Raw genomic sequence first — 27,375 nt, 5'->3', positions numbered from 1 at the left:
GAAGAAAGGAAAGGAGGAGGTGCGGAGTAGCGGTTGCCGAAATGTTCCGGTGTGGAGGCCTGGCAGCGGGTGCTTTGAAGCAGAAGCTGGCGCCCTTGGTGCGGACAGTGTGTGTCCGAGGCCCGAGGCAGAGGAACCGGCTCCCAGGTGACTGACCCATTCCGTGCAACCCCCACCAAGGGCCTGGGCGCCATAGGTTGCCTAAGCCTCTATGCCCTCGCCTCCCCTCCCCCTCCCCGCCCCCAGAGAAACTTCCACTCATAGTTGCATGAATTCTGAATTGGTGGAATCCACGCTGTGAGTTTCGCAAGCCGTGCCGACCTGACCTTCAAGGGAATTGAAACCCCGTAGTCAGCGTGAGGCCTTTTCCCGGGAGGGTTTGCTCTTCAGGGATAACAGAACAGCTAGCCATCTCCTAGTGTGCCATGCCGCCGCTCCACCACCCCCAGGCCGCTTCTTTGCAGCAATGAGGTCACATCGACTTGGTCTTTTTGGACTGTGAGACTTTAAACAGGACATTTAAGCCCTGCCGCCTTACACCCTTATGTAAATGAGCATATTACCTGCTCTACCTTCCAAACCCCAGAAGACATCCCTAGCTTTGAGTACCATGTGTAACAGACTGTGTGCAGTGCCAGTAAGGAGTCAGTTGGTTGTTTGCCAGACCCCAGAAGAGCTGGCCCAGAATTAGTTTGAGATGATTGGTTAGTGTAATTCTTGCCGGTCTTTAATGCTTCAAAGAAACAGCGTGCAGGACGCTTTGTATTTAGCCTTCATGAAGTTATTCCATTAAATCTTAGAGCTGGGAGGGACTTTGTGGTAAAGTTCAACCCACTTATTTTTATAGGTAATAAACCGAGGCACAGAGAAGTGAAATTGCTTGCCCAAGGTCACGTACCTAACAAGAACAGGAAAGGATAGGTAGCCAGTCTCTGGTGCCCTTGTCACAACTCAGAACTGCTTCCTAAAGTTTGACCTTAAAAGTTTAAAAATGAATTATTTCCACTTAAACAGTTGCCTTTTAACCCATCCTGTATCAGATACCTGTGAATTGATCTGAGCATGTCTTGAACGTGCTGATTTTTCACCTGTACAACCTCAAGTGGGTATGAATCTCTTCACGTGTATGAGGTGCTTTGTTGTTTTTTGAATCAACAATCTTTGAATGGCCACCTGAAGAGGTTCACATTTGCAATGTCAAGTTATTCTTGAGGGTTTCCAATGTGGCACCATCTTCAGGGTCCTTTAAAAATAAAAAGTAGAAAAATATTTCCCTGAGAAATATCTTAGCAGATATACATTTGAACAGTTTTTCCAGTTCAAGAAAATGTTTCCTGATGGATGTATGTGCTAATACAAAGTGCTCTTGCAATGTAAAAATCTCTGCCTTAGCTTTTAACTAACACTGCTTCCGTGATGTCATCTATATGGGTTTTCTGCATTCAAATGATAGTGCTCTATGCAAGGTGTACAGAAATTGACACCGTAACTTAGGTTAGCTGAAGATTTTCATCCACTGGCCTTTCAAACTTCATGTACTTATTTTGCTTAAACTCACAACTTTTACTAGTATTCTAAAGTCCAATCAGAAGTTCTCATTGATTAAATATGGATTTGCAAGTTAAACTGATTGATTAGACATTTGATGGTGGTTGGTAATATTACAACTAGTGGAAAATACAGACTCAGAGTGGTTTTTTCCATTGCATGGCTTGGTTTAAAGGCAGTCTGCTATACAATATATTCTGATTCCCTGACATAGCCATCCATCTCTTTGTATACACTTATTGTTTGGCCAAACATCAAACTGTAACATCATCTGTCTTTAGAAATGGTGGGGGTGGGGTTCCCATTTCAAAAAGAAATTGATTCTATTATTTTTAAGAATTAACCCTAATTGGTTAGCTTGATTATTTTTTAAAAGATTTATTTATTTATGCATTCAAGAACTAGGGTACAGGCCAGAGGTGTGGGGGCGTGAGAGAATTCACCAGAGATAGAGTGGGAAGCAGAACAGGTGGATTGACTGAAATACACTGCTGAGGGGAGCAGCAGGCAAGTCAGGAGAGGTCTGCTGTGCCATGTGGGCAGCTCCCTGGCCGGGGATTGAACTCATGCTGCGGTGGCTGCGGATAGCTTCATAGGTTGCGGCTTAACCCCTTGCGCCACCAGGGAGGCCCTAACTTGATTATTAATTGCTTCTAATCTGATTCATTTTAGCAAAGTAGATCTATCATATATTTTCACATAGGTGAGGCAGAGGCATTGTCTTTTTTTACATGCCATTTCTCCCACCCCATTTCCATCTCCTTCCCAGTCCTTGGCTAGGATGCTAGCAAACTTACCTCACGTCTTGTCACCATTGTCAAGTTCATTGCCATTATATATTACCCTTTGCCTTAAAACCATAATTGTAACTATTTGCTTATTTACTTTATGTGGATGCTCTGCTTCCTTCCAGAAATACTTGACAGTAACTAATAGTCACCACCTTGTGTCTGCATTCAGCACCAAGGAGCATCACACAGATTAGGTAATAGATATTTTTTGTTCAGTAGTATTTGATTTGGTCACCAAACATTGTGCTGCCCATGTGATCAAACTGATCACTGACCCCTGATCTGAGGGTCAAATGTTTGAACATGTCCCTCTATTTAGAATCCTTCCCACCTCCTTAAAAAGAAACCTGGACTCCTTGTTGGCAAGGATCCAGACTTCCTGGACACTGCCAAGTGATACTTTTTTTTGTTCTTGAAACCTAGAAGATGAGCCTTTCCTTACTCTTTCTGCTGAGACAGAGCTTTCCAGAAGAAAATTTTGGCAAGTCAGCCTTTTCTCAGACAGTTAATATGTTGTTTTCTAGAAACTTTCTCACATTTTGAGGGAGTTGCTGCATACTGCAACTTTCTTCTAGGTCACATTTCCAAAATTTGCCTGGCCATATAAATCTACTCAAGGACTGACTCCAGACCCACTGAATGGGAAACTCCAGGGGAGAGTCCTGGTAATCTATGTTATATCAAGCCCCTCAGTGCAATTTTTTAAAAGATTGATTTATTTATGCATACAAGTGCTGGGGTACAGGCCAGAGATGCTGAGGTGGGGGTGGTGGTGGTGAGAGGATTCACCAGAGGCAGAGCGGGGAACAGAACAGGTAGACTGACTGAAATACACTGCTGAAGGGAGCAGCGGGATAGACAGGAGAGGTCTGCTGCACCATGTGGATTGCTCCCTGGCCAGCCGGGGATCGAACTCATGCTGCAGAGGCTGCGGATTGCTTCATAGTGCGGTGCTTAACCCCTTGCGCCACCAAGGAGGTTGCCACAGTGCGATTAATATGATCAGGCAAGTTTGAGAAATACTGTTTTGAATGAATAATGATTCTTTTCCTTCTGTTTCATAGACTTAAGGGTTAAAAAACCAGACCAAGCAACCCTGAGTCTCTTGTGATTTGTAGCAAACCCATTTCTGATACTCAGAATAATAACCATTCTCTCCTCTTACACTGCACATGACCTAAGGACAGGGATTGTGTCTTATCTATTTACCTACCTATTTATTTAGTACAGTCTCTGGCACATGGTAAATTCTCAGTGATTGAACCCTGGCGCTGTGAGTGGCTTAACTTCGCTCTTTTTGTTATCTCAATTATCTTTCCTTTGGTGCTTTTCATTAGAGTAGCTGATTCTCTAAAATTCCAACGCAGGTTGGTGCTTTACTGAAAAAAGGCCAATAAATAATGAAGTTTACCTTCATTGGATTGCTTATTAATAGGCACCTGGCTACAGTGGGCAGAGCTCTGCTTGTCCCATGCTGTGTTGTATCCATGTCAGAAAAATCATATTGCTGTTCAGAAAACAAGACTCAAGAACATACACTCCTCTTAACCATTTGGGTTCCTAAGTGCATTCATTGTGGATATATTTCTGGAAAAGGACTTCTGGGATTATAGAAACACCAGAGATTATGAAATCTACAAAAATGAGTTTTCAGTACTAGCCTAATGCTAGTCTCTGCTATTCGCGGTTGCTAATTTATCATTAAGCAACCTGAAGTAAATGGAACCTGACTAAAGCTTCTTTGCAAAGAATTCTTCAGAATATTCAGTCATTATCAAGAGAATTGGGGAAATTTTCTATTTCATTGATTCAACAACTATTTATTAAGTAAATACCTGCAATATGTTAGGCACTGTTACTCTGTGTAACAATTCAAGAATTGAATCCTTGCACGGTATAGTAAATGTGGACAACAGTATTGCATTATAATCAAACTTGTTAAGAGAGCAGATCTTAATTATTCCAAGCCCTAAGAAAAATGATAATTATCTGACATGATACTTATTGCTACTATGGCAGTCATATATATAAATATATTAAATTTTAAAAAGGAATTGCATTTTAATTGTGAGGAAGAAAACACTCCTTGTTTATGTGTGGTCTGACTGCAGAAAAGCTAAAACAAATAGACTGGTACAGTAATGAGAAGTCAAGGAATAAATTGGCTTTCCCACTTAGTAAGACAAGTGAAAAGACATGTTTCAATCAGGTAAAAATTTGAAGCTATGAGTGGGTGGTAGTAATTTTATGGGAAATGAGGGGTAGAAATACAAACATCTGTACAGTACTGAACCACCTTTTGCAAAATTATGTCCCTTATAGATATAAAAACATCTGGTTTGTTAATGAAAATATGTTGTATTATATTTCTTTTCAAGTACTACTTTCGGTATTAACCGATTTGCATTTTAAGAAATCAATTTACTTTACAAAAATCTCTTTTTTTTTTTTTTTTTGCAATTTGAGGCAAACACTGATGAACTTTCCCAAATTTACACTCTTACATTCACCAGTTTGTGAAAAGCAAGCAAAAACAGAATCTTACTATTATAACAAAACAAAGTTGTTATGATTCCTGGACTTAGGATCTTCCAGAGGGATAAATGGCATTTTTGAAGAAACATTTATTTTCAGTAAACAAACTTAGAGTGGCAGTGGGAAACAAAACTAAATGTGTTGAACTAAAACCACGTGGAAATTTTTCTAACCAGTTTCATTTTCTAATCTGAGTTCTCAATTTCTACTTCTGATGATGCTTCATCGTGATTGTGGACTTCTGAAAATCAAAAGCTTACCCAGACTGAGATAAGTTTCTCTACCCTTGCATATGTCTTTATTTTCGTGGTTTGTTACTTCCAAATATAAACCATTTTGCTTTATGTGGTGATGAAGGATTCTAAAAGCAGGTAAGGAAAAAAGAGTAAAGAAAAATACATTTCCATATCTCTTATCTATAATTCAGAAATCAAAATAGGACTCAAAATCAGGTGTTTGTAAGTCATTTGCCAGTAAAACCTGACCTGAACCGGGGAGAGGCTACATACAAACTTTTGTTTATCCCATTCAGTGTGATTGGTCACAGAAATGTGAATGCATGTGTGGACTGCTGCTCCATGTTGTGATGGGTATTACTTACTATATGGTAAATGCACTAAATATATGTAAGACCAGACAATTCTGAATTCTGAAATAGTCTCCTAAGGATTTCAGGTAAGACACTACAGGCCTGTGTTGGACATATTTTGCCTTCTTTGCCCTGAAATTGGGGAAGTGCCCTATTTCTACCCCGCCCCATCTTAAACTTTACAATACATTAACTGTTAGGAGACCTATTGAAATATTCATATTTAATCTTTCTGAGCCTGTTCCTGCCCATCAAAAATTGCATTTGTAATACCTACACACAAGAACTTTTGTGAAAATTCAGTTAAATTATGTAATAATGCACCCAAGTGGTCCTGGGGCATAAGAGTCTATTAACTTCCAATCTCTATGTTCACATAAAAAGCACCCCATTTGTAATCTCTGCAAGTATAGATGGAGTGCTACTACCACTGCCCATTCTGTTTGTCTTTTTAAACCTTGTCAGGCCAGGAAGCTATCTACCTGCCTCTAACTAAGTTCTCAAAGCTTCGGCACCACCTGGGACTTGTTAGCAATGCCTATTCTTGAACCCCACCCCAGATATCCTGACTCAGAAACTTGGAGGGTGGGGCCTGTTCTTCTTGGTCTTAACAAACCCTTCAGGGATTCTGAAGCATACTCAGGTTTGACAACCACTGCTCTAGGTCGGTGTTAGCAACCTAGTGCCCACAGGCCAAACACATGTTTTTGTGTTCCTGGAGCTAAGAATGGCTTTACATTTTACAGACAACGGGGGAAAAATCAAAAGTAGATAATTTTGTGATACATGAAGATTATGTAAAATTCAAATTTCTGTGTCCATAAGTAAGGTTTTATTGGAACACAGCCATACTCATTCATTTATATATCATCAGTGGCTGCTTTTGTGCCACACCACCAGAACTGAATAGTTGCAGCAGATACCATATGGCCATATAAGCTGAAAACACTTGCTATCTGATCCTTTATGAAAAAGTTTACAAACCCCTGCTCTAGGTCCAAGTTACCATAAGCAGAGAAGGTACTGAGACTTGTCTATGAAACCTCCTATATTGCCTGGTGTCAGAATTGTTATGATCATCGAATGATTAGTTATAAAGACTTTACATCACCATAATTTATATTTTGGAAGAATAAGAACCAAGCAATTGGTGGATGTTTTAAATCTTGCCATTCTAAAAAAGATTTCGTAGTATGATATTCTTCAGATCTTTGGGGGAGATAAAATCGCTTTTAAAACAGTTCTAATTTTTCCTCCATCTTTAAAATTTCTATCTTCCGGACACGTTACCTTTCATGCAAGACTGAACTGAGTCCTGATTAGATTGTACTCTAGGGTTTTATTGTTTTGTGCAAGGTTTGAGCCAACCATTTAGAGGACTCTTTAAGTGACTGTTGTAATGTCCCAGGTAACTGGAATCAACTTTTTATCTATCTATTCAGTCATCTATTCAGTTATCTATCTATTCAGTGTTCATGTCATATGGTAATAATGTGAAGAGAGAAGTATTTGATGAACTGCCCATATGTTTTTCATTATCTTTTCTGGAAGCTATAAATTTTCTCCCTGGGCAACATTAGAATGTATCTTAAAAACTCTCAACAACTTAAGACTTCATTCTGAAATCCATAGTGTTTGTATGTACAGTTTTGATGATTTTTTTTCTTGATCATTTAACAGTGAACTTCATGCAGCCCAATGGGCAGTAAGTCTTTATTTGTACAACTCATTGAACTTAGTCATAAATATGTATTAACTATTTTATTTTTGTATGTGTGTGTCTTAATAAATTGTGTTCCTTAGGCAACTTGTTCCAGCGATGGCATGGTCCTCTGGAGCTCCAGATGACAAGACAAATGGCTAGCTCTGGTGCATCAGGGGGCAAAATCGATAAATCTGTGTTAGTCCTTATTGTGGGCTTATCAACAGTAGGAGCTGGTGCATATGTAAGTAGAAAAGCAGCGTGTGTAAAGAAGCTGCAAACAGCTCCCATTAATAGACTCAATACTGTTCTGCTTTAAAACTTTTGCAACTAATTCCCTTCCTTTTCTCCTTTCGAAAGAAGTTCCAAAAAACCTTTCAAGTGCCTACTGTCTAATGCCATATGAGAGCCAATTTGGGAATGACTGGAAACATAATCTCATGTTGATTGATCTTTGCTCTTTTCACTTGTCTTTTTACTCTTGAAAGCCAGTGTTTTCTTAGACTTGACTAACCCACCAAATTGTACCTTTTCTCTTGGATGTGACACAATTAACTGTGAATAAGGTCAGAATTCACTGCAGCTCCTTAGCACAATATTTGATTTTGACCCATTTGTCAACTATTTTATTTTTCCTCAGCTTGGGAAAGGCATTTAAAAAGAAACTAAAAACATTAAGCATTCCTAAGAGGAAAACTGTGCCTGAATCTTACCCAAAGACTATATTCTAGAAACAGGCCTAGTATCTCCAATTTTTAGAATGGAGTTTGTGTGAGGTGAGAAATTTGTTTTTAATTGCTATGTAGAATTAACACAATTATATCTCCTAAAATGAACTCTGATCAGCTTAAATGGCCACAGAAGTTATTCTGTGAGTTTTTTTTTTTTTCCTTAATTTGGCAGGGGTTACTGTGACTAAGCAGATCAGTCTAAAGTTGGATCATGTAAGGTTGAGTGAACCAACTTAGATAATACCTAGTAACACTCTTGATTGAAGGAAGCTATTTTACTTATTGAGAGCAAATGGCTGGACACCATTACAATTTTGGTTCTTTCTGCAAGACAGTAAGACATGAAGTTATCTTTGTTTTCTCGATCCCTAGGTTAAAAAAAAAAAAAGAGGCACATGAAAATAATTTGAAGTTACCTAGATCCTCCTACCCTGACCTGACTCCAATACCTAAGAAAAGTAGACAACTTTTGCCAGTTGTCAGTCAGGTCAGAGTAAGATAACAGACTTTGAGGAAATACAAATTCGCCTCCAATTTTGGAACAGTCTTTTTTTCTTTTTTAGCACAGGGTAACCAAAAAATGCTTCCCTGCCTTTGTGTTGAATGTTTCTTCATTAATACTTAGTGCCTTTTCTATTTCCTTTTGTTTCTTTCTTGGCCTTATCTTTACCTACAGTTGTGCAGTGTCATCACCTAGGACCCCCTTCTAGATCACTAGCGTCTACAGGTGCTTCTGGGAAAGATGGCAGCAGCCTAGTGTACTTCTTAATTGTAGGAGCAACAGTCACTGGGGCAGGAGTGTATTATGTAAGATGCTGACACTAAAATATATTTTGGGGGGTAGGGTGGGTGAGACTATGGCACTAATGAAAACTTGGTCATTTGACTACAGTCAAGTATTCACAGCATGTGCTTCCTTGGTATTTATTAAAGGGACATTGTCAGCCACTAGGGAGTCCTTACCTCTCATTCTTCAAACTGTTGAGGTCCTGCCCTGTGTATCTACAGCCAACATTGAGTGATTATTACAAATCCTCATCATTTGAAACTTTTCTTTGAAACTTTTGCCAATTTATGAGGCTTAACCATATTGTGCTTTAGTGCTGCTTACCTAACAAGACAATCTCAAAGAGTAAACATTAAAGTAAAGGTAACTTGACCACCATCCATTTGTAATCATTTGACGCAAAATGTAATTTTTGTGTTTTGTGGGAAACCATTGATTAACCCTACTTTTATTGAGAAAAGGCATTTTATTGAGTGCTTCTGAGGAAGTCCCAAAAGCCATAGATATTGCAATATTCTCCCCACTTAGCCCCAGCCTGCATTTTAAAGTAAATTCTTTTGGCAGTGTCCCTTTTGTAATCTCTAATTTGGTCAAACTAGTGGCTGAAGTGGTATAAGCTAACACATTCATGTAGGTTGCTTTTTTTAAAATGCCTCTCATTCATAATTCAGATACTACCCTCTGAGCCTTAACTTTTCCATTTCACAGCGCTCTCAACTTTTCCCATCAGTTCCACCCCATTCATTCAAAAATAGATTTAAAGTGTTCGTCTCTGATATGTTTATAACAATTTAAACCTGCTAAACCTCTGGTTTATGTTGCTCTACCAGAGTTGGATGGCCTCCACCAAGCCTGCCAGGCAAATCTCTTGATGCCAGGCCATAAAACAGGGTCTTAGAAATATCAGTGAAGTACAAGTTCCTCTCAAGCCATTCAGTTAAATGCCTCCTTCCCCTCTGTGTTTATCCAACACTGGTAATAATAAACCTACTCTATCACGGTGGTTTCAGGTTAAATGATAAGCTTTTGTCTACCTGTAACTGTTATCGAACTATTTTATATAGTTTTATATTAGGTTTTAAAACATTAAAAACTTGCTCTGAAGTGGCTTAGATTATTTTTCTCTGAAATTGGAATTAGTCTCAAGATAGCTGTTAACTTAAGACCAGAGTTCAGATGTGATGAGATGTGACTATAAGTTATTTAGTGTTTGTACTAGTCTGATCTGGCTGCCATAAGAAAATATCACAGACAGGGTGACTTAAACAACAGAAATTTATTTTCTCACGATCTCAGTACTGGAAGTCTAGTATCAGGATCCCAGCAAGTCAGGTTCTGGTGTGGGCTCTCTCCTGACTTGCAGATGGTCACCTTCTCCTGTCTTCATGGGGGAAAGAAAGAGAGCATGAGCTCTGGCGTCTTTTCCTCTTCTTATAAGGGCACCGGCTCTATTGGATTAGGGACCCACCCTTCCAACCTCATTTAACCTTTATCACCTCCCCAAACTTTGAAAAGCCATTGAAACCAGAGTAAATACTTCTGTTTAGAAAAGTTGTCTCCACTAATTTTCATAAATTTGTAGTTTTTCTTAACCTGACCTGTGTTCATGTCACTAAATGGAAATTGTTTAAACTGGGTGGGGATACAGAAAACACTTGGATGAAAGGCAGATATCTATTTAGTATGTCTGAACATATTTTTGTATCTGAATATTTACTTAAGAGCTAAATATATAAATAGATGTATGTATATAAATCTATGACAAACCTCATTTTTGTCCTGTCCCCGCTAAACCTCAAGCTATTTCTTGGTCTGCTCTTCCCCTCATGTGTGAAGTCACTAGGTGTGAGAGGGCTTAGGCTATTTTTGGATATCCCTCTGAATATTAATATGACACCAATTCATGTCTCTGTTCACTTGTGTTGACCAGACTAAACCATCCTTTTTGGAAAAAGTCCCTTTCTCAAGAGAAATGTTTCTAAGGTGTGGCAGGTATTTGTAAATACTACATTTGTTATTGTATCCTATGCCAAGTTAAATAAAAAAAATCTTCCTTTCTGAAATTAATGTTAGTTGAGTTCAGTTTATTAATTCGATGAATATAGTGGTAAATTCAAGGAATAACTTTCAAAAAATGGCCCTTAATTTTCTAATCCATCCATGTCAGATGTTGGATGTTACCAGACTGATAAAAGTAAAGTCCAGGTCTCAGGATCCAGGTGTCTTATTGCAGCATATTCTTCTGCTGTGGGTCATGGAAATAGTCTTAGAACATGTTTTAGGATACCTCCTCTGATTGTCCTCACTTTCTCCTGGAATTAGTTAATAATCTGGGACTTCATTTGACATATGGTCACTTAAATTTTTGTATTCTTGAGTCTGAGGCATACAAAATACAAAAAACATTATAAAGCAAGTCTTTTTTTTTTTAAAGATTTATTATTTATTTATTTATACAAGCACTGGGTATAGTCAGAAGCACGGGAGGGTGAGAGAATTCACCAGAGCCGGAGTGGGGAGCAGAACAGGCAGTCTGAGGAAGTACACTGCTGAGGGGAGCAGCAAGCGCAACAGGAGAGGTCTGTGCGCCTTGTGGGACCCTCGCCAGCGGCCTGGGATCGAACCGGTGCTGCAGAGGCTGCAGGCAGCTTTGCAGCCCAGCGTAAAGCAAGTCATTCTTACCTACTGCTTTACTTTTAAAATCCTCAATAACTCTGGTTCTGTATGTTTTTTTTTTTAAAGCTAGTCATAATGCTACAGTATTCTTCAATTTGAAAGGATAGAGATGGTAGTATATTTTAAATACAGCAAATGTTACAGTAAGGTACTTAACCCTTAATAAATTCCCCAGTATCGTAAAAGATGGACCATGAGGGAAAGAGGAATTTCCCTAAGAGACTGATTACTGGTGCCATGTTTCAGGCCATTGTCTGAGTACCCACAGCAACTGGAATATCTACCAGGAAAACTTAGGTCAGAGCTTCCTACCTAGGACCATACAGATTGGTTTCATAGCTAGTATCCAGCACAGTCTCAAACCCCTTTTATAAAGTTTAGCCCTTCCTAGCACTTTACTTTTCCAGTATAAAATGTTTTTCTTCTTTCTTTAGCTGTGCCTTAAGAATTAAATATATGAGCAAAATTCTTTCCATAGAGCCTAAGGAAATCTGAAACTGGGACATTTTCATCTGCCTATCTGTATTGTTTCCAAATGTGTACATACTCAGTGTTTTTTATTTAAGAAAAATAAGTTTGCCATAGTAGTTTTAACAGAGTAACTAACCTCGTGTAGACAAAAGCTTCTCATTTAATTGTGAGATCGTGATGTTACTTTTGGTATGAGCTAGCTGTACAATGAAATATGTTTTCCCCATGTTTGGGTCTGCAGGCCTACAAGACCATGAAAAATGATAAGAGACGATATCATGAACGAATTTCGGGATTAGGGTTGACCCCAGAAGAAAAGCAGAAAATGGCTGCATTATCTGGTGAGTATGATTTGAAACTCAGCGTACGAAGGGATAATTATAAAAAAGATTGGGTATGATGCTTTGTGGATGTCTTGTAGATGCCATGATGCTGTGAGGTTGTAAGATACTACCCTGGTCCTGGGAGTAATTTGTTCAAGTACTCCACTGGAATTTGGATTTGAGAGTATCGTTAATGATTACAATTGGTTCTTTTTATTTGGCTTCTAAACAGCAAGTTTTAAGTTAAAAAGGCAAACTTAAGGAAAGCTATTGGCAAAGAGATGAAGGCCTTTTTTTTCATTGAGAAAAGTCTTTCGGTATATTTGTTTCCATTGAGTCTTTGGGGTCTTGAGTTGTCAAAAATATATTTGTTTTCCTAAAGAATAGAGCCCTAGCTGTCATTTCTATCCCATGTGACTGGCTTGATTTTTTAGAGAGGAGTGTTTTAATCCTTTAATAAGCCCCCACAATTCTGGGTAGGCGATTTATAGTGCTTTCTTCAATAACACCTCTTTATTCGTGAACATTGTATAATAATCCCCAATTGACCTGCTGGGTTTTCCCCCTTTTATTGCTAACAAAAGGTGAAACTGAACTTGATATTTTCCTGTTGGTGATTAGGAAATTAATGGGAAGGGCAGATGTGTTCTAATATGTACTTTCTAATATGTTTTAGAAATAACTAAGCGTGTAAGCTAGGCTTAAGCTCTGACAGACTTAATGAGTGAATGACTTTGGCGAAATCATTCATCTCTTTGGGGGGTATTTTTCACTTGTAAAATGAAGGGATACGGCTTTTCCTGTGAAATTTGTTAAGATTAATATAGGCAGTGTTTTGCTAGTTTTGTGTAAAGGAGTGGGGAGAGTGCCAGGTTATCTTTTCAAATAGTGGCAAGGTATCACCTAAGACTAAGAAGAGACCCCATCTGCTCTGTCACAGCTCCAGAAGGAGAGTCAGTTCCTCAAGTGAGAATACCAAGTCACGTTCCCTTCCTGCTCATCGGTGGAGGCACTGCTGCTTTTGCTGCAGCCAGATCCATCCGTGCTCGGGATCCTGGGGCCAGGGTAAGGCATCCATGGTCTTGCTTGGCAGAGAGCATAGTTAGTCTGCAAGCACTTAGCCTTCATGAACATTTTGACTTTTGCCTGTTTGGTCATGTGACTCTGATAAGTATCGCCATTTTATGTATGAAGGTACTAATTGTATCTGAAGATCCTGAGCTGCCATACATGCGACCTCCTCTCTCAAAAGAACTATGGTTTTCAGATGATCCAAATGTCACAAAGACCCTGCGATTCAGACAATGGAATGGAAAAGAAAGAAGGTATGTTCACTTATGTAAAAATGGGCCTGCCTGGCAACTTCAGCTAAGCAGAGGAAGCAGGTGCCAAGCTTTTGCAGGTACCATGTCAGTGCATAGGAAGGGTGACGTGGCTGCACATTGAAAGCTGCTGCAGTACATCCATGGTATAGCTTAGAGGCGACAAGTCACAGTAGCAAGATTCCTGTGTTCTGCAGTCAGATCTACCAACAATTAAAGGTGAAATGGCCTCCAAAGCGCGAATGCCCCTATTTCCAAGGCCTTTGATGTTATACTTCTTTAGGGAAAATCAGCCCAGCCAGTGTTATCACTGCTCTACACTTGTCCAAGAAGAGCAAAAGAGAAGATGATCTTCTGTGGCACTGGCTTTGAAACCCTAGCAGGCACTCAGAATTGGGGATGAGAGTGGGGACACTCTAAGGAAGAGCCTCTTTATTAGATGTTTGCATGCATGAAAGGTTCAGAAGCCTTTTTTGTTTTTAAAAAAGGACTCCTTAGAGCTCTTTGATTCTAGTACCATGTTCTTTCATTTCCAATTTTTTCGTTAGCAATCCCTTTGATAATGGACTATATTTTACAAAAATCCCCGCCTCTCTTACTTAACTGTCATGTTCCATTCTCAAGCAGGATGCATACTTCCAAGTGTGTAATCATCCCTTAATTAATATCTCACAGTAAATGTCTACTGTTTGTAGCAAAGTCATGTAAGGAGCTAGACCTAGTATTGGCCAGCACCATTCTGGCCATTTGGGGGTCATTTGGGGGTGTATGTGTATATCACCTCCTCCAGTTCTCACTTTGAAACGAACCTAAATCCACAGCAGGGTTTCTGAGCCTCCTCACTGTTGACTTGTTAGGCTGGAGAACTCTTTGTTGTGGGGACTGGTCCGTGCATTGTAGGATGTTTAATAGTACCCCTGAACTCTGCCCACTAGAACATCCCTTTCCCCAAACTGTTATAGCCAAAAATATCTCCAGACATTGCCAAATGTCCCCGGGGCTGGAAGTGCCCCCAGTTGAGAACCATGGGTCTGAAATAGCCCTGTATAAGTAAGTCACCACCAAGATTGAGTGGTATTAGAGGCTTACTTTGGAAAACGTTCCTAAAATTTTTTCATGGTAGAAAGAGTTTTACACAAGGGGAAGTTGATAGCAATTCCAGGTGCTATAACACTTCTTCCTCTTGTCTGCATAGCATATATTTCCAGCCACCTTCTTTCTACGTGTCTGCTCAGGACCTGCCTCACATTGAGAATGGTGGTGTAGCCGTACTCACGGGGAAGAAGGTGAGTTAGTGCATTGCTGCCACTGTCAGGCTCCATGCATGTGCCTGTTTGGACAGCAAGTATGGGGACTTGTCCAGCTGCTATTCACATCTGTCCTGCTGTTATAGTTCATCTAAGGATGTCAGGTTTCACATTGCCAGTCTACACTTATTGGTGTCTTTTCTGAGGAAAGCACTAATCTCAAAGCCCAGAGTAACATGTCAACTGAAAGGGAAGTCAAGTCATTGGGGACCATGACCCTGAAACTGCTCCCTCCCCATTTTCCTTCCTATTTTTCCTCACTCCCATCATCACTGATGATGAGATACAAGTATGTATTATTCAGGATAGTAAAATAACTTGGCGTGGAAAATACTGTTAGACTTCTCATGGGTGAATGCTTGACATGGGGACAGTTATGGGAGGGCATTTGTGGGATCCAGCACAGGTTTGTTGTGTTAATAGGAGGTGCTAGAGTGTGTTTGTGAACAAATGGCAGAGCTCTAGTAGAGAGGGAGGAGTTATCAGAAGGAACAAAGCTGGAACTAGCGGGGATCCAGAGCACAAGCCAGGCACTTTGACAGGGAGGGGTCCACTTCTGCAGGGGGATGTTAGGCAGAAAAGATGGGTCCAGGTCTACCGAGAGACCGGTAGTGAGACAACATAGTAAGTCTCCCCTATGTCTCAATAACACACAGGCTCTGCCCTCTAGGTGATAGTGGTACTAGGCAGCAACGTGAACATAATCCTGAGACCTAGATGTGGAGTAAGAAAGGTGTAGAGGACATATTGTGGGAATGATTGGGAAGCATGCCCAGAATAATGATGGTTTCAGAGCAGGCTTCCAGGAGGAGGAGGTGTCATAGCATGGGAAATCTTGCAGAATGAAGAGACTTTCACTAGATTAGAAAAAAATTAAGGGCATCTAAGTAAAAAAAGAATAGAATAAACCAAGGCACAAGGATGTGAAAAAACATGTTTGGTGTAGGGAAATACAAGTAAGCTACATACTAGTAGAGCAGAAAACACAAGGTAGGGAGTGGCAGGAGATAAAACTGAGGTGCCTGAAACTGTGGTGCCAATGGTTACTTTGAAATAGTTTCTTCAGGACCAGCTTAGGTCAAGAAGTCTTTCTTTTCATTGGGTTGACAGCTGGTAGGTATAGGGGTCCTTTATGGGGCATTGGAATGTTCTGGAACTAAATACTGGTGATGGTCACATAACCTCAAGAATATACTAAATGCCACCGAGTAACACACTTTAAAATGTTGAATTTTATTCTGTGTTCCACATATCAGGAAAAAATTGGGAAGTGTGTTCACATTTCCATTTTTCCCTGTACGTCTGAACCAGGTAGTGCAGCTGGACGTGAGAGGCAACATGGTGAGACTGAGTGACGGTTCGCAGATAACCTATGAAAAGTGCCTGATTGCAACAGGTGAGTGTTTCTGGAGGTGGCTTTCGAGGTGGCTTTCTTCCCTGAAACAACTCGTTCCAGTTTTAGAGGAGGCTTTCATTAAGCTTTAGAACACTGAAACCCGGGCTCTCAGAAATCAGTTTCTTCTCTTGAGGCAATAGCCTTTCTGAATTCTCCTTACTCTTTCTTCTGGGGAAGGTATGGTGGCTTAGACCTTGCCTTCTGCCCTCAAAGTGATATTGCTAGTTCCAATCAGAAATGAAGAGGAGCTGAAGCAGTTGCTTAAATGAAGGTAGGTAACTCTCTGGTGAATGCCCAGCAGAAACTGGAAGAGCAGGTGGGAGCAATAACCAGCCTTTGGGCATCTATGGGGAGGATGGGCCCTCGCAAGAGAGACTCTCAAATCTGATTCTCAGAGGAAATTTATAAAAGCCCTGATATGAGGCGAGTGGAAGGAAAACAAAACCATCACTTCCTGTTCATGGGGTGGTGGCACTGGCACGGGAGGATCACAGGCTCTACAGCGCCACCTTTGTGGGGGGACTAGTTGACCTAACTCCCGCTTAATGGGCTAAAGGGTTTTCTGCCTCTTATTTCCAGGAGGCACTCCAAGAAGTCTCTCTGCCATAGATCGGGCTGGAGCAGAGGTGAAGAGTAGAACAACGCTTTTCAGAAAGGTAATTGTCGGCCGCAGTGCTTTCCTTGTGTGGGTTTTGAAGAGGTAGCATAATCTTGTGGTCCCCGAGTACCCACCAGGGAATTGGGAGATCCGAATCCTATTTATGGCTCTTGTACTGCCTTATTATCTGGCCTCGAGCAAGTCACTTCCTCTCCCTGCACCTCAAATACCTCACTCAAGGGTTTTTAGCTCCTAGGAGAAAAATACATTCTGTGTTTTTACTGCTTGCTATAGTTCCTTCCAATTGCTCTTCCATAGTTGTTTTTTCCTGGTGCACTTGAGTCATTGGAACTCCTTGTAACCTCTTGGCATTTTTCATTGCAAGTGCTGTTGTGGACACTTTGGGGAGAACAGAGAGACCCAAAGTGAAAAAGGAAGGGGGCTTTGCTTCTTGACACTGTGCTCCGCTTATGAAAACCACTCTTGTGGGTATTTGCACAGACTTCTACTAGTCTGAGAACCATGTTTGTCACCCTCAGCACCATTGGCATTTGGGGCTAGATAATTGTTTGCTGTGGGGCTGTCCTGTGCATTGCATGCAGGATGTCGGACAGCATCCCTGACCTCTGCTGACTAGCTGCACTAACACCTCGCTGCTGCCAGTTGTGACAACAAAAATGTCTCCAGACTTGGCCTCATGTCCCCTTGGGAGGAGGGAGCAAAACTGCCCCCACTTGAGAACCCCTGTTTTTAGAAGGAGTGTTACAATGGAGAAAGAAATTGACATCAGTAACAGAGAGGCTGTAATTGAGCTTCTTTCTTCAAGGAGAAGCTTTTGTGTGCAAATTACTCTGTCAGAGCCTTAGAGGAAAATATTTCCGATTATCATCCTGTACACCTTTGGGGAATCAATGGACTAAACTGGTGTCATCCTGCAGATTGGAGACTTTAGAACCTTAGAGAAGATTTCTCGGGAAGTCAAGTCGATTACAATTATCGGTGGGGGCTTCCTTGGTAGCGAACTGGCCTGTGCTCTTGGCAGAAAGGGTGAGTACTGGGGAGTGACCTCGATTTTCTTTTTCTGGTCCTATATTACATGCTTTTCATGGTGCTTGCAAATTCCAGGATGCATTGCCAGGATCAGCAGAAAGAGTTTAACTAAGGTTTATGTGGTAAAAAGCTAAGCATGGAGCTTGGTGCTGGTGAGGGATCCCTTAGTGACAGAATAGCTGTCACCTGAGCAACTGAACAGTGATCTGTTCCTCCCTTGCCACTAGCCTCTAGGCCAGGGCTCCTTAGAAAATATTAAGGAGAGTGAGTTCTTTTTTTTTTTTTTAAAGATTTATTTTTATTTATTTATTTATTTATTTATTATTTATACAAGCACTGGGTACAGTAAGAAGCGTGGGAGGGTGAGAGAATTCACCAGAGCCAGAGCGGGGAGCAGAGCAGGCAGAAGGACCGAAGTACACTGCTGAGGGGAGCAGCGGGCGGCAGGAGAGGTCTGCGCGCCATGTGGGACCCTCCTCCGGTGGCCGGGGAGCAGCCGGGGATCAAACCGGCACTGCAGAGGCTGCAGGCAGCTTCGCAACCCAGCACTCAACCGCTGCGCCACGGGGGAGGCCCCGAGAATGAATACTTAAGATGGTCTGGGCAATGTGGGCTACAGAACTTATCTTTGAACTTCTCTCTGTATAAGTGAGTGACTCCTTCTCACTCGTGATAGGTCCCAGCCATCTGTAGTTCCAATTTGAATGCTTTATGGCAGCCATATTTCTTACTGTTATTTTTCAGCTATGTGAACTCGGGGCATCTTCTCAGGAAGGTGCATACTATTCAGAGAGTGCCAGGCACTGGCCTGAGGGGACACTAGGGTGGAAGTGCACTGAGTTCACAGTGTGGAGTTAGAATCCAGGGACGACAGTCCTGGCACCTGTGGTATTTGCCTCATGAAGGAATTCAAGCACCAAGGCCCATGGGCCCCAATGCCCCATAAATGGGTGCTCTGGCCTGGCTGGCAGCGTTGCCTTGGGTGTGGTGAATGGCTGCCTGCTGCCCCTTTTCTTCTTTCCCTGCCTTCCTAGGATTTTCTTTTGCCTCCTGCTCAACCATTGTTTCTTCTTCCCAGCTCAAGCCTTGGGCACAGAAGTGATTCAGCTCTTTCCTGAGAAGGGAAATATGGGCAAGATCCTCCCTGAATACCTCAGCAACTGGACCATGGAAAAAGTCAGACGAGGTAGAGACTCTTTCCATTTGCTGTGCTTCTTCCCTTGAGTCAGGCCTGAGGCAAAGTTTGCTTCTTTGGGAGACCTGTTGACATAAGCCATATCCCCTGACAAAGAAAATGTTTCCTCTGTTCTCCAGTTAGCCAGGCTTATGTAGGTGCTCAGAGTCTCATGCACCAAATTCCCAGAAGGGCTGAACATGAACTGTGGGTGTTGGTTCTTGCAGTTCCCCAAGGCTGCCTGGGTGTAGATGATTACTGCTTTTATGGCAGGGGATACCTCCAGTCAGCTTCCCTGCTTTCACGAAGGTGGCAGGCTTGTGGGCTCAGCCACAGCTCCCATTTGCCTTTACAGAGGGGGTTAAGGTGATGCCTAATGCCATCGTGCAGTCTGTTGGAGTCAGCGGTGGCAAGTTACTCATCAAGTTGAAAGATGGCCGGAAGGTAAGGAGGGGATGCCAGGCTGCCTGAAGACCTCCTGGCCCTCCCCTACCCCTCTCCTCATTCCTACTCTTTTATTTGAAACAAGTTGATTCATTTTTCTTGGTAGCCACCCTTAACCCATCATCATTTTCTCAATGAACTGTCCCTCCATTCAAATAGAGAATCATGAGAGTCAGGGTCGACACCGGTGAACCACTTTCCCGCAGCCCCTTCCTGTCTGTATCACAGGTTTCTGAGACCTGACTCGAGTGGCAGGTTTCCAGTCAGCTAATATGAGGCGGTGTGTGTGTGTGGAAGGAGGGGAGGGGGCTTTAGGAAAAAGAACTTAAAATCTGTCTACCAGAGGTAAGTTAACCGTTTTTTGCAAAGCCCCCAAACTTCACAACCAAATGTGCAGTTGTGAGGCCCCTCAGTCATATGTGGAAACTGCAGAAACTGAATGATTTCTTGTTCTCCTCAGGTAGAAACTGACCACATAGTGGCAGCTGTGGGCTTGGAGCCCAATGTTGAGTTGGCCAAGACTGGTGGATTAGAGATAGACTCTGATTTTGGAGGCTTCCGGGTGAACGCGGAGCTGCAAGCACGCTCTAACATCTGGGTGGTAAGTGTTCCTGGTTCCCAGCCTGGAGCATGTCTGCCTGCTGGTGTCCTGAGACTGGCCAGCAGCTTACCCATGTGGGCGCAGTGCTTGGAGGCTGAGGTCAGGGGGCAGACACTTGCAAACTGCTTGACCTAGTAAGATTAGGGGCAGTCTTGTTCTGTGAGGAAATGGGCAGTGTTCGTGCCCACAGGCCAGAGCTCTTGTGCTCCTGCTGCTGGCGGCCGTCATCGGCATTACCCTAGCAGGTGTGGGCACAGCTTTCAGGCTGATGTACTGTTCCCTTTGCCTGAACCTGAGTCCAGGGAATGGAGAATGAAGCAGCTGTGTAACATTGTCAAGAAAGGAAAATTACTCTGTTTTCATTTCCCTTGAGTACTATTTTTAGCTGTTTTTAAAAATCTGTCATGACACAAACAAGACTATAGTGTGGAGGAACCATGAGGTCATTTCCCCATTGTTAGCTCATTGCAAGTGGATTGTGTTTGATTGTGGACTCTGCAACCAAAGACATAGGAACTTAGAAGGGTATTTTTTTCTTTAAACCTTATTTTTTTTAAGATATAATTTACTGGATTTTTCTAACCTGTCCTAAAACAATACAAACTCAATGTAGAAGGCACAGACAAGCAGGAGATGGGCAAAGTCCCCTGCAGCAACCACCGATATTTTGGTGTATTTTCTTCCTTCATTTTTGTGCCGTTGGGTTTTGGTTGTTATACACTGTCATGGCGAACATCCTGTACATGAACATTTATATTCTCTTTTTCACTTAACATTATATTTTCCACGTTGCCCCTAAGCCTGTAAACACTTTAATGACTGTATAATATTCCATTAATTGTATTTCATAGTTTCTTTCGCCACTGGTCACATGTTGGATTTGTAGGTTTCTTTGGGGTTGGGGGAATAGCCCCAGTCTGGATAGTTACAACGATGAACAGAGTAAAGCTCATACACCACATCCTTCATGGAGCTGGCCCTCTTCACCTCCAGCCAGGGGTTCTATCTCTGCTTGGAACACCGAGCTCACTTAACTTGCACCTCTCCAGTAGTCCACTGCTCGCTTGCATTGCACTGCAGTGAAGAACAGCGCCCCGCCTTCCTCAGCTAGCTTATACTCTCCCGGTGGGCAGCGTTTCTGTCAGGTGCATCTCAGCAAGGCAGATGACGTAATACTTTGTATGTGTTCAGTACTCCACAAATATTTTGTCAAATGAATGAAAACTGGATAACCAAAAACATTTTGGAAAACAGTGCTAGGTAACAGACAGTTCCACCTAAAAATTGGTTTCCAGGTGTAGGAAAGAATATTGTGCAAATACAGCTATTAAATATCCTGTCTTGGGCCTCCCCGGTGGCACAGTGGTTGAGCGCTGGGCTGCAAAGCTGCGCGCGACCTATGCAGCACAGGTTTGATCCCTGGCTGCTCCCCGGCCACCGGAGGAGGGTCCCACATGGCGCGCAGACCTCTCCTGCCTCCCGCTGCTCCCCTCAGCAGTGTCCTTCGGTCCTTCTGCCTGCTCTGCTTCCCGCTCTGGCTCTGGTGAATTCTCTCACCCTCCCGCGCTTCTGACTGTACCCAGTGCTTGTATAAATAAATAAATAAATCTTTAATCAAATAAATAAATATCCTGTCTCTGCTAAGGGCAGACTGAGAAGAAATACATAGGAGTCAGCTGGAACATAGAAGACATAGGCTAGTTCTGTGGAAATAGAAATAGTATTTAAAAAGTGGAATCGCAACTATTTTGATCGTGTAGGTATAAATCTGGCCTGTAGATGAAAAATGGTGATTTGTTACCATCACAAGATTTTTTTTGAGCCCCAAAAGTCTGTATTCTATTTTTAACTTGCTTTTTTGTCATGTGCTCATGTGTGATGTATTTGTCTCCAAAGGCAGGAGATGCCGCATGCTTCTACGATATAAAGTTGGGGAGGAGGCGGGTAGAGCACCATGATCATGCTGTTGTGAGCGGAAGATTGGCTGGAGAAAATATGACTGGAGCTGCTAAGCCATACTGGCATCAGTCAATGTTCTGGTAATACTTTTGTGCCCTGAGGACTCAACTGGTTGGAACAGAATTAATGGAATCGGAGTTATGGTTTGGTCTCTTTGTTAGGTCACTCAGCTTCAGAGAGGTGAATTCATTCCACCTCATACACATGCATTCTACCCTTGAGCAGCCCTCTGGGAACAGGGATACCTTTGGTGAATGAATGGAGATGCAGCAGCACTCTGGCAAAGTAGTTCATAGTTTCAGTTCTAGTAGGTGATTCAAGAGTGTATGCTTAGGTATAGACAGCAGAATATTTTAATTGGTTCTTTGCTGCTAACCCTAATGAGCCCAATGTACTGACAGAAAAGGTGCACGCTCACAGGTCACCCTCAAGATCAGCGATTCAAAGCCAGGCATCTAGAGACAGTTCTCTGGAAAGAGAAAGGTTGGCAGTGGGCATCCTGAGTGCTGGGGCTGGCCCGATTTGGCATGATTTTTCATTTTGTTGATTCGAAAGGTGGGAGTCCATAAAAAAAAAAATCAAGGTTTTAGGAGCTTCTCAGCTGTTCCTGTTGGGGAGATTCTCAGCTGATGGGAGTACTTTTTAAGATGATAACCTACAACTTTATGAGCGGGCGGCAGAAACATTACAGATGGATTTCAGGGTCAACTCCTGAAAGATAATACAGTTAAAAAAATAGTCCCTAGCTATGAAATTATCAGTTAGGTCCCAGGAGCAGAATCCAAGAAGTCATTGTAGACTGTTCCCTGAAAGAGACCAGTCCAGTGAGCTGCTGCAGCCAAAAAGATAAGAAAATGCAGAGCACTAGAAACAAAACAGCTCGCATAGCCTGGATGATTACAAAACCATGGAGGGTCTGTGCTGCAAACATTCGGTCATGATCCTAGTTTGTAAAGAAAGGCAGGGCAATGATAGGAAAGGTTTCCAAGAAGAGCAATTAAAATAGAATGACCAAAAGAAGGGGCCTCGTAGTAGGAAGCAATCCACTCTTGAGTAATGAAGGCTAAGAGGAAAATACCATCAGTTAATGAAACCAGAAAGTATCAGAGGTTCTGAACTCCATAAATATGGAGCACTCTTTACAGCTTCAAAAGGGCTGTTTTAGGATGAGCAAAAGTCACACTGGGAATGGTCAATGTGAGGAACCCCTCACTGCCCAAAGGTGGTATGGGGTAAAAGCATGAACACCTTTAAGAAATCATAGACCGTGGTCTGTGGATGTGCTGCATATGATGTCATCTTAAGGGAAATAGAAACTGCTTGGGATTATCATGCTTTCTCACAGCTGCCCCCAGGTGCCCTAGTGTTTTGTGTTTCTCTTGTTGCACATGCCAACTTCTCTGGTTGGCATGAAAGCTGGTGTCTTAGAGAACATGTGCAGCCATGTCATTGCTGGTAGCCCCTTGACAGAGCACGCTCTTTTCTCACCTTCCCTAGGAGCGATTTGGGTCCTGATGTTGGCTACGAAGCTATTGGTCTTGTGGACAGTAGTTTGCCCACAGTTGGTGTTTTCGCAAGAGCAACTGCACAAGACAACCCCAAATCGGCCACAGAGCAGTCCGGTAAGAAAGCGCCCTCCCCCCCGCCCACTTCTCTTGGGAGTGTTGAGAAGCAGTGGTTCAGCTTCTCCTTAACAAGGGGTTTCTGTATTGACCAGAGGGAGCAGTCAGTGAAAGCTTTGCTTTCAGGTTGTATTTTAAAATAAACCAAACCTGGGGGCCTCCCTGGTGGCGCAAGGGGTTAAGATGCAATCTATGAAGCTCACCGCAGCCACTACAGCACAAGTTCGATCCCTGGCCAGGGAGGTGACCCACATGGCACAGCAGACCTCTCCTGACTCACCCGCTGCTCCCCTCAGCAGTGTATTTCAGTACATCTGCCTGTTCTGTTCACCACTCTGTCTCTGGTGAATCCTCTCACCCCCCAAAACTGTGGCCTATGTCCTGGTTCTTGTATATATAAATAAATCTTTAAAAAAAAATAAATAAACCAAACCCAGAGTCCTCACTCTTTAGCGGTCTGAGAGCTGGCAACCTCGTGGATCCTGGTCAGAGCACAGACTCGGGTATTGTGGGTGTCTGTCCTCGACCCCAGATGGTGGCTAGGTCAGCAAGTCTGTCTAGGGAATAGGACCTGCATGATGAAAAACCCTGAACTTTTAAGGTGCTGCTTTTATTGCTGTTTTTTTTGTTTGTTTGTTTGTTTGTTTTGCTACCTGCTAATCCCAAGAACCTTAGCTTAGGACCTGCCATCTTCTATAGGCCCTTGGGCACTGAAGAACTGAGCTGCCTCCAATCCCCTTTGTCAGCTCTTAATGCCAGGGTTGCTTTACACAGAAGGCACCTCATGGAATGAGCTTCTCTCCCACACACATCTCTTTAGCCCTGCTCTCTCTCCCTTCCATGACCTTGGTTGATGTTCTTTAACCTCCGTATCCTCTTGTCAGAGGCATTTCAAGGGCAAGTTGCTATTTAAGGAGGAGAAAGCAGGACATTGTACAGCTATGTGGGTCATTTCCCTGGGTAACCCAAGTGGATTCCACACTCCTTAATTCTGGAAGTGGACCAGGAGAGGGACCCAGGGACTGATGAGCTCAAGGTCACTGCTCTGTCCACTGGGCAGTAAGTATTACTCGGTGCCTGGGGGTTGTCAGAAGACAGGATGCCTCCTCCCCATGCTACCACCTCCCACTGACAGGAAACACCAAGATGGTTTTTCCACACAGAAGTAACTTCTGCTTTGACCAGAGGGTCTCTCTAGCAGCACTGTCTGCTAGAATTTTCTGCTGTGATGGCAATGGCCTGTCTCTGCTCTGTCCAATACCTTAGCCACTAGCCACATGTGGCAGTGTAGCACTGGAAGTATGGCTGCTACAAATGAGGAACTGAGTTTTACGCTTGCTTTAATTAATTTCTAGCTTATTTTTGGTTAGAACAGCTGTATGTAGCAAGTGGCTGCTGGACTGGACTACATCTAGAATGTTTCTCAGGGCATACATGGAAGATTGGCTTGTAAGGGATGGAGGAAAGTTTGGGGTCACATTGACCTACTGCCCACAGCCTGACAAGGAGGAACCTTCATCAGCTTTGTTGATGAAGAGAGACTGGAAAAGGCCAGCATCTGCTGAGAGGCGATAGAAAAACAAATCATCTCAAAGCAGGTGTCCAAAGACACTTGCCTTCTGGAATTCCTCAAGCTCATAATAACTGAGGTTTTGACTTCGTTTGTTTGTTTTGGGGGTTGGCCACAGGGACTGGTATCCGATCAGAGAGTGAGACAGAGTCCGAGGCCTCAGAAATCGCCATTCCTACCAGCAACCCTGCAGTTCCTCAGGCCCCCACACAAGGGGAGGACTACGGCAAAGGGGTCATCTTCTACCTCAGGGACAAAGTGGTGGTGGGGATCGTGCTGTGGAACATCTTCAACCGAATGCCCATCGCAAGGAAGGTGGGTGCTGGTTAGAGTTGTTGGGGGAGGGTGGGAAGTACGGGCCGGAAGTGCTCCCGTGCTTTCATCCAGGGCCCTGCTCTGCATTGTCCACCTAGGTCAGGTTGTGCCTGAGTAGAACAAAGCTTCAGCCTTGGCTCAGGAATGTCGTGTTTTCACTTGGCGGTTGGCTGGGTGGCCCGGGGGTTGGCCCACACTCCTTTGGGGTTAGTAAAACGCTGCTCCCACAACTCTCCCAGCGTGAGATGGGGCTGGCCCAGGCTGCCCCACCGTGCTGCCTGAATGCACATGGGCTGGGTTGGTGACCTGTTGTCCTTTCTCCCTCAGATCATCAAGGATGGGGAACAACATGAAGATCTCAATGAAGTAGCCAAATTGTTCAACATTCATGAAGACTGAACTCCCTCTTCCCCGCCCCCCGGTGGAATAGACAAGCACTTTGCTGTCCCTGACAGCCATTTCAATGGGTAACGAAGCATTTTGTATGCACAGAATTCCTCTGTGTGTATAAGTGTGAGTGATCGCATCCTTTGCGACTGTTTCCAACCATGTAGGTGAATTCTTAATGTTCACGTCACTAAATAAAACCTGATTCTTCTACATTAAATTCTGTCCTCTTTGAAAGGGAGCGGGTGTGTGAAGGGAGAAAGCTGTGTGTGTCAGAGAGCAGGCAAAGTTGGGCTAGTGCCCAGTGCATGGCTTTTCTCAGCCTCTTTCCCCTGGCCACAGGCGGAACTTCTCCAGTTCCCCAAGCTGCACTCATCCCTGCAGACCTCTGCGTGCACACTTGTCGTGGCTTCTCCCTGTCTCTAGGAAGACTTTCCCGACCCTCCTTCACCAGTTCCTTATTTTCTTACCTCCCTGCTGGAAGCGGGAACCATGGCTTTAATACTTGCTCCAGGATTCTAGCACTAGAGCTTAGCACAGGGTCTGGCTCACAGTTGGTGTTCAGGAAGACCTTGTTCAATGATTGAATAATAAAATGATGGGATAGAGTCTGCTCTACCGGGACAACTCCTGGTATGCACCTGACCCCCAGCCCACTCCTGACCTGAACTGGCACAGCAGGGGCCAGGAAGGACACTGACTGCCAACAAAAACACGGGACTTCATGCTTCTCAACTGAACCAACCGCCTTCCTTGAGGGATGGTGATGGATCCACTCTGCTCCCTGTCCCTGAAGCAGAAACCAGTGACTCGCCACCTTTCTTATCCAAATATGCTTATAGGCACATCACACTTTATAGATGAGTTCCCATGGGAATAGAATTCAGCGTTCCATGAATCAATTCCTTTCTTTTTTTTGCATCTCCGCTACTTCTAAAAATCAAATCTTATTTCAATTATGAGGAAAGTTGCACTACTTTCAAGAATCCTGAGTCTTTCTGTAAAGAGAAAATTACTACCAGTCCAGAATTTTTTCAATATCATGAGTTTATTTTTTTTTAAAGATTTATTTATTTATTTATTTATTTATACATACATACAAGCACTGGGTACAGTCAGAAGCGCGGGAGGGTGAGAGAATTCACCAGAGCCAGAGCGGGGAGCAGAGCAGGCAGAAGGACCGAAGTACACTGCTGAGGGGAGCAGCGGGCGGCAGGAGAGGTCTGCGCGCCATGTGGGACCCTCTTCTGGTGGCCAGGGAGCAGCTGGGGATCGAACCGGTGCTGCTGAAGCTGCTGGCAGCTTCGCAACCCTGCGCTCAACCATTGCGCCACCGGGGAGGCCCAATATCATGTGTTTAAAGGAGTTGCAGTCACACTGCAATCCCTTCTGAACACTACAAGACAAACATCCATGTTAAGAATTAGCTACACCAGAAATAGATTTTTTTTACTGTAAGTATGTAAGTTTAGTCTGA

General features: G+C 43.0%; 1 protein-coding gene across 3 annotated transcripts; it reads left to right on the top strand.

Annotated features, from left to right (window-relative positions):
* Window positions 1-41: 41 nt before the first annotated feature.
* Window positions 42-25,910, top strand: AIFM1 (apoptosis inducing factor mitochondria associated 1; the record flags this gene model as incomplete). 3 transcript variants are annotated; one of them, XM_084259103.1, is made up of 16 exons in its annotated part: window positions 42-147; window positions 8,573-8,703; window positions 12,072-12,171; window positions 13,094-13,218; window positions 13,348-13,478; window positions 14,671-14,761; window positions 16,094-16,178; window positions 16,758-16,834; window positions 17,715-17,823; window positions 18,905-19,012; window positions 19,356-19,444; window positions 19,905-20,045; window positions 21,942-22,084; window positions 23,502-23,626; window positions 25,315-25,511; window positions 25,839-25,910. In XM_084259103.1, 16 exons carry the CDS (start codon window positions 42-44, stop codon window positions 25,908-25,910), a joined length of 1,830 nt encoding a protein of 609 aa, XP_084115229.1. The 3 variants fall into 3 exon arrangements, with proteins under 3 accessions (XP_084115229.1, XP_084115228.1, XP_084115227.1); XM_084259102.1 differs by lacking the exon at window positions 8,573-8,703 and adding an exon at window positions 7,267-7,409 and having other exon boundaries at window positions 13,100-13,218; XM_084259101.1 differs by lacking the exon at window positions 8,573-8,703 and adding an exon at window positions 7,267-7,409.
* Between the last annotated feature and the right edge of the window lie 1,465 nt (window positions 25,911-27,375).

Source organism: Talpa europaea, assembly GCF_964194135.1.
Source record: "Talpa europaea genome assembly, chromosome: X".
Taxonomy (NCBI): Eukaryota; Metazoa; Chordata; class Mammalia; order Eulipotyphla; family Talpidae; genus Talpa; species Talpa europaea.
The sequence above is the reverse complement of the archived record's forward strand: the minus strand, read 5'-3'. Positions and strand labels throughout refer to the sequence as shown.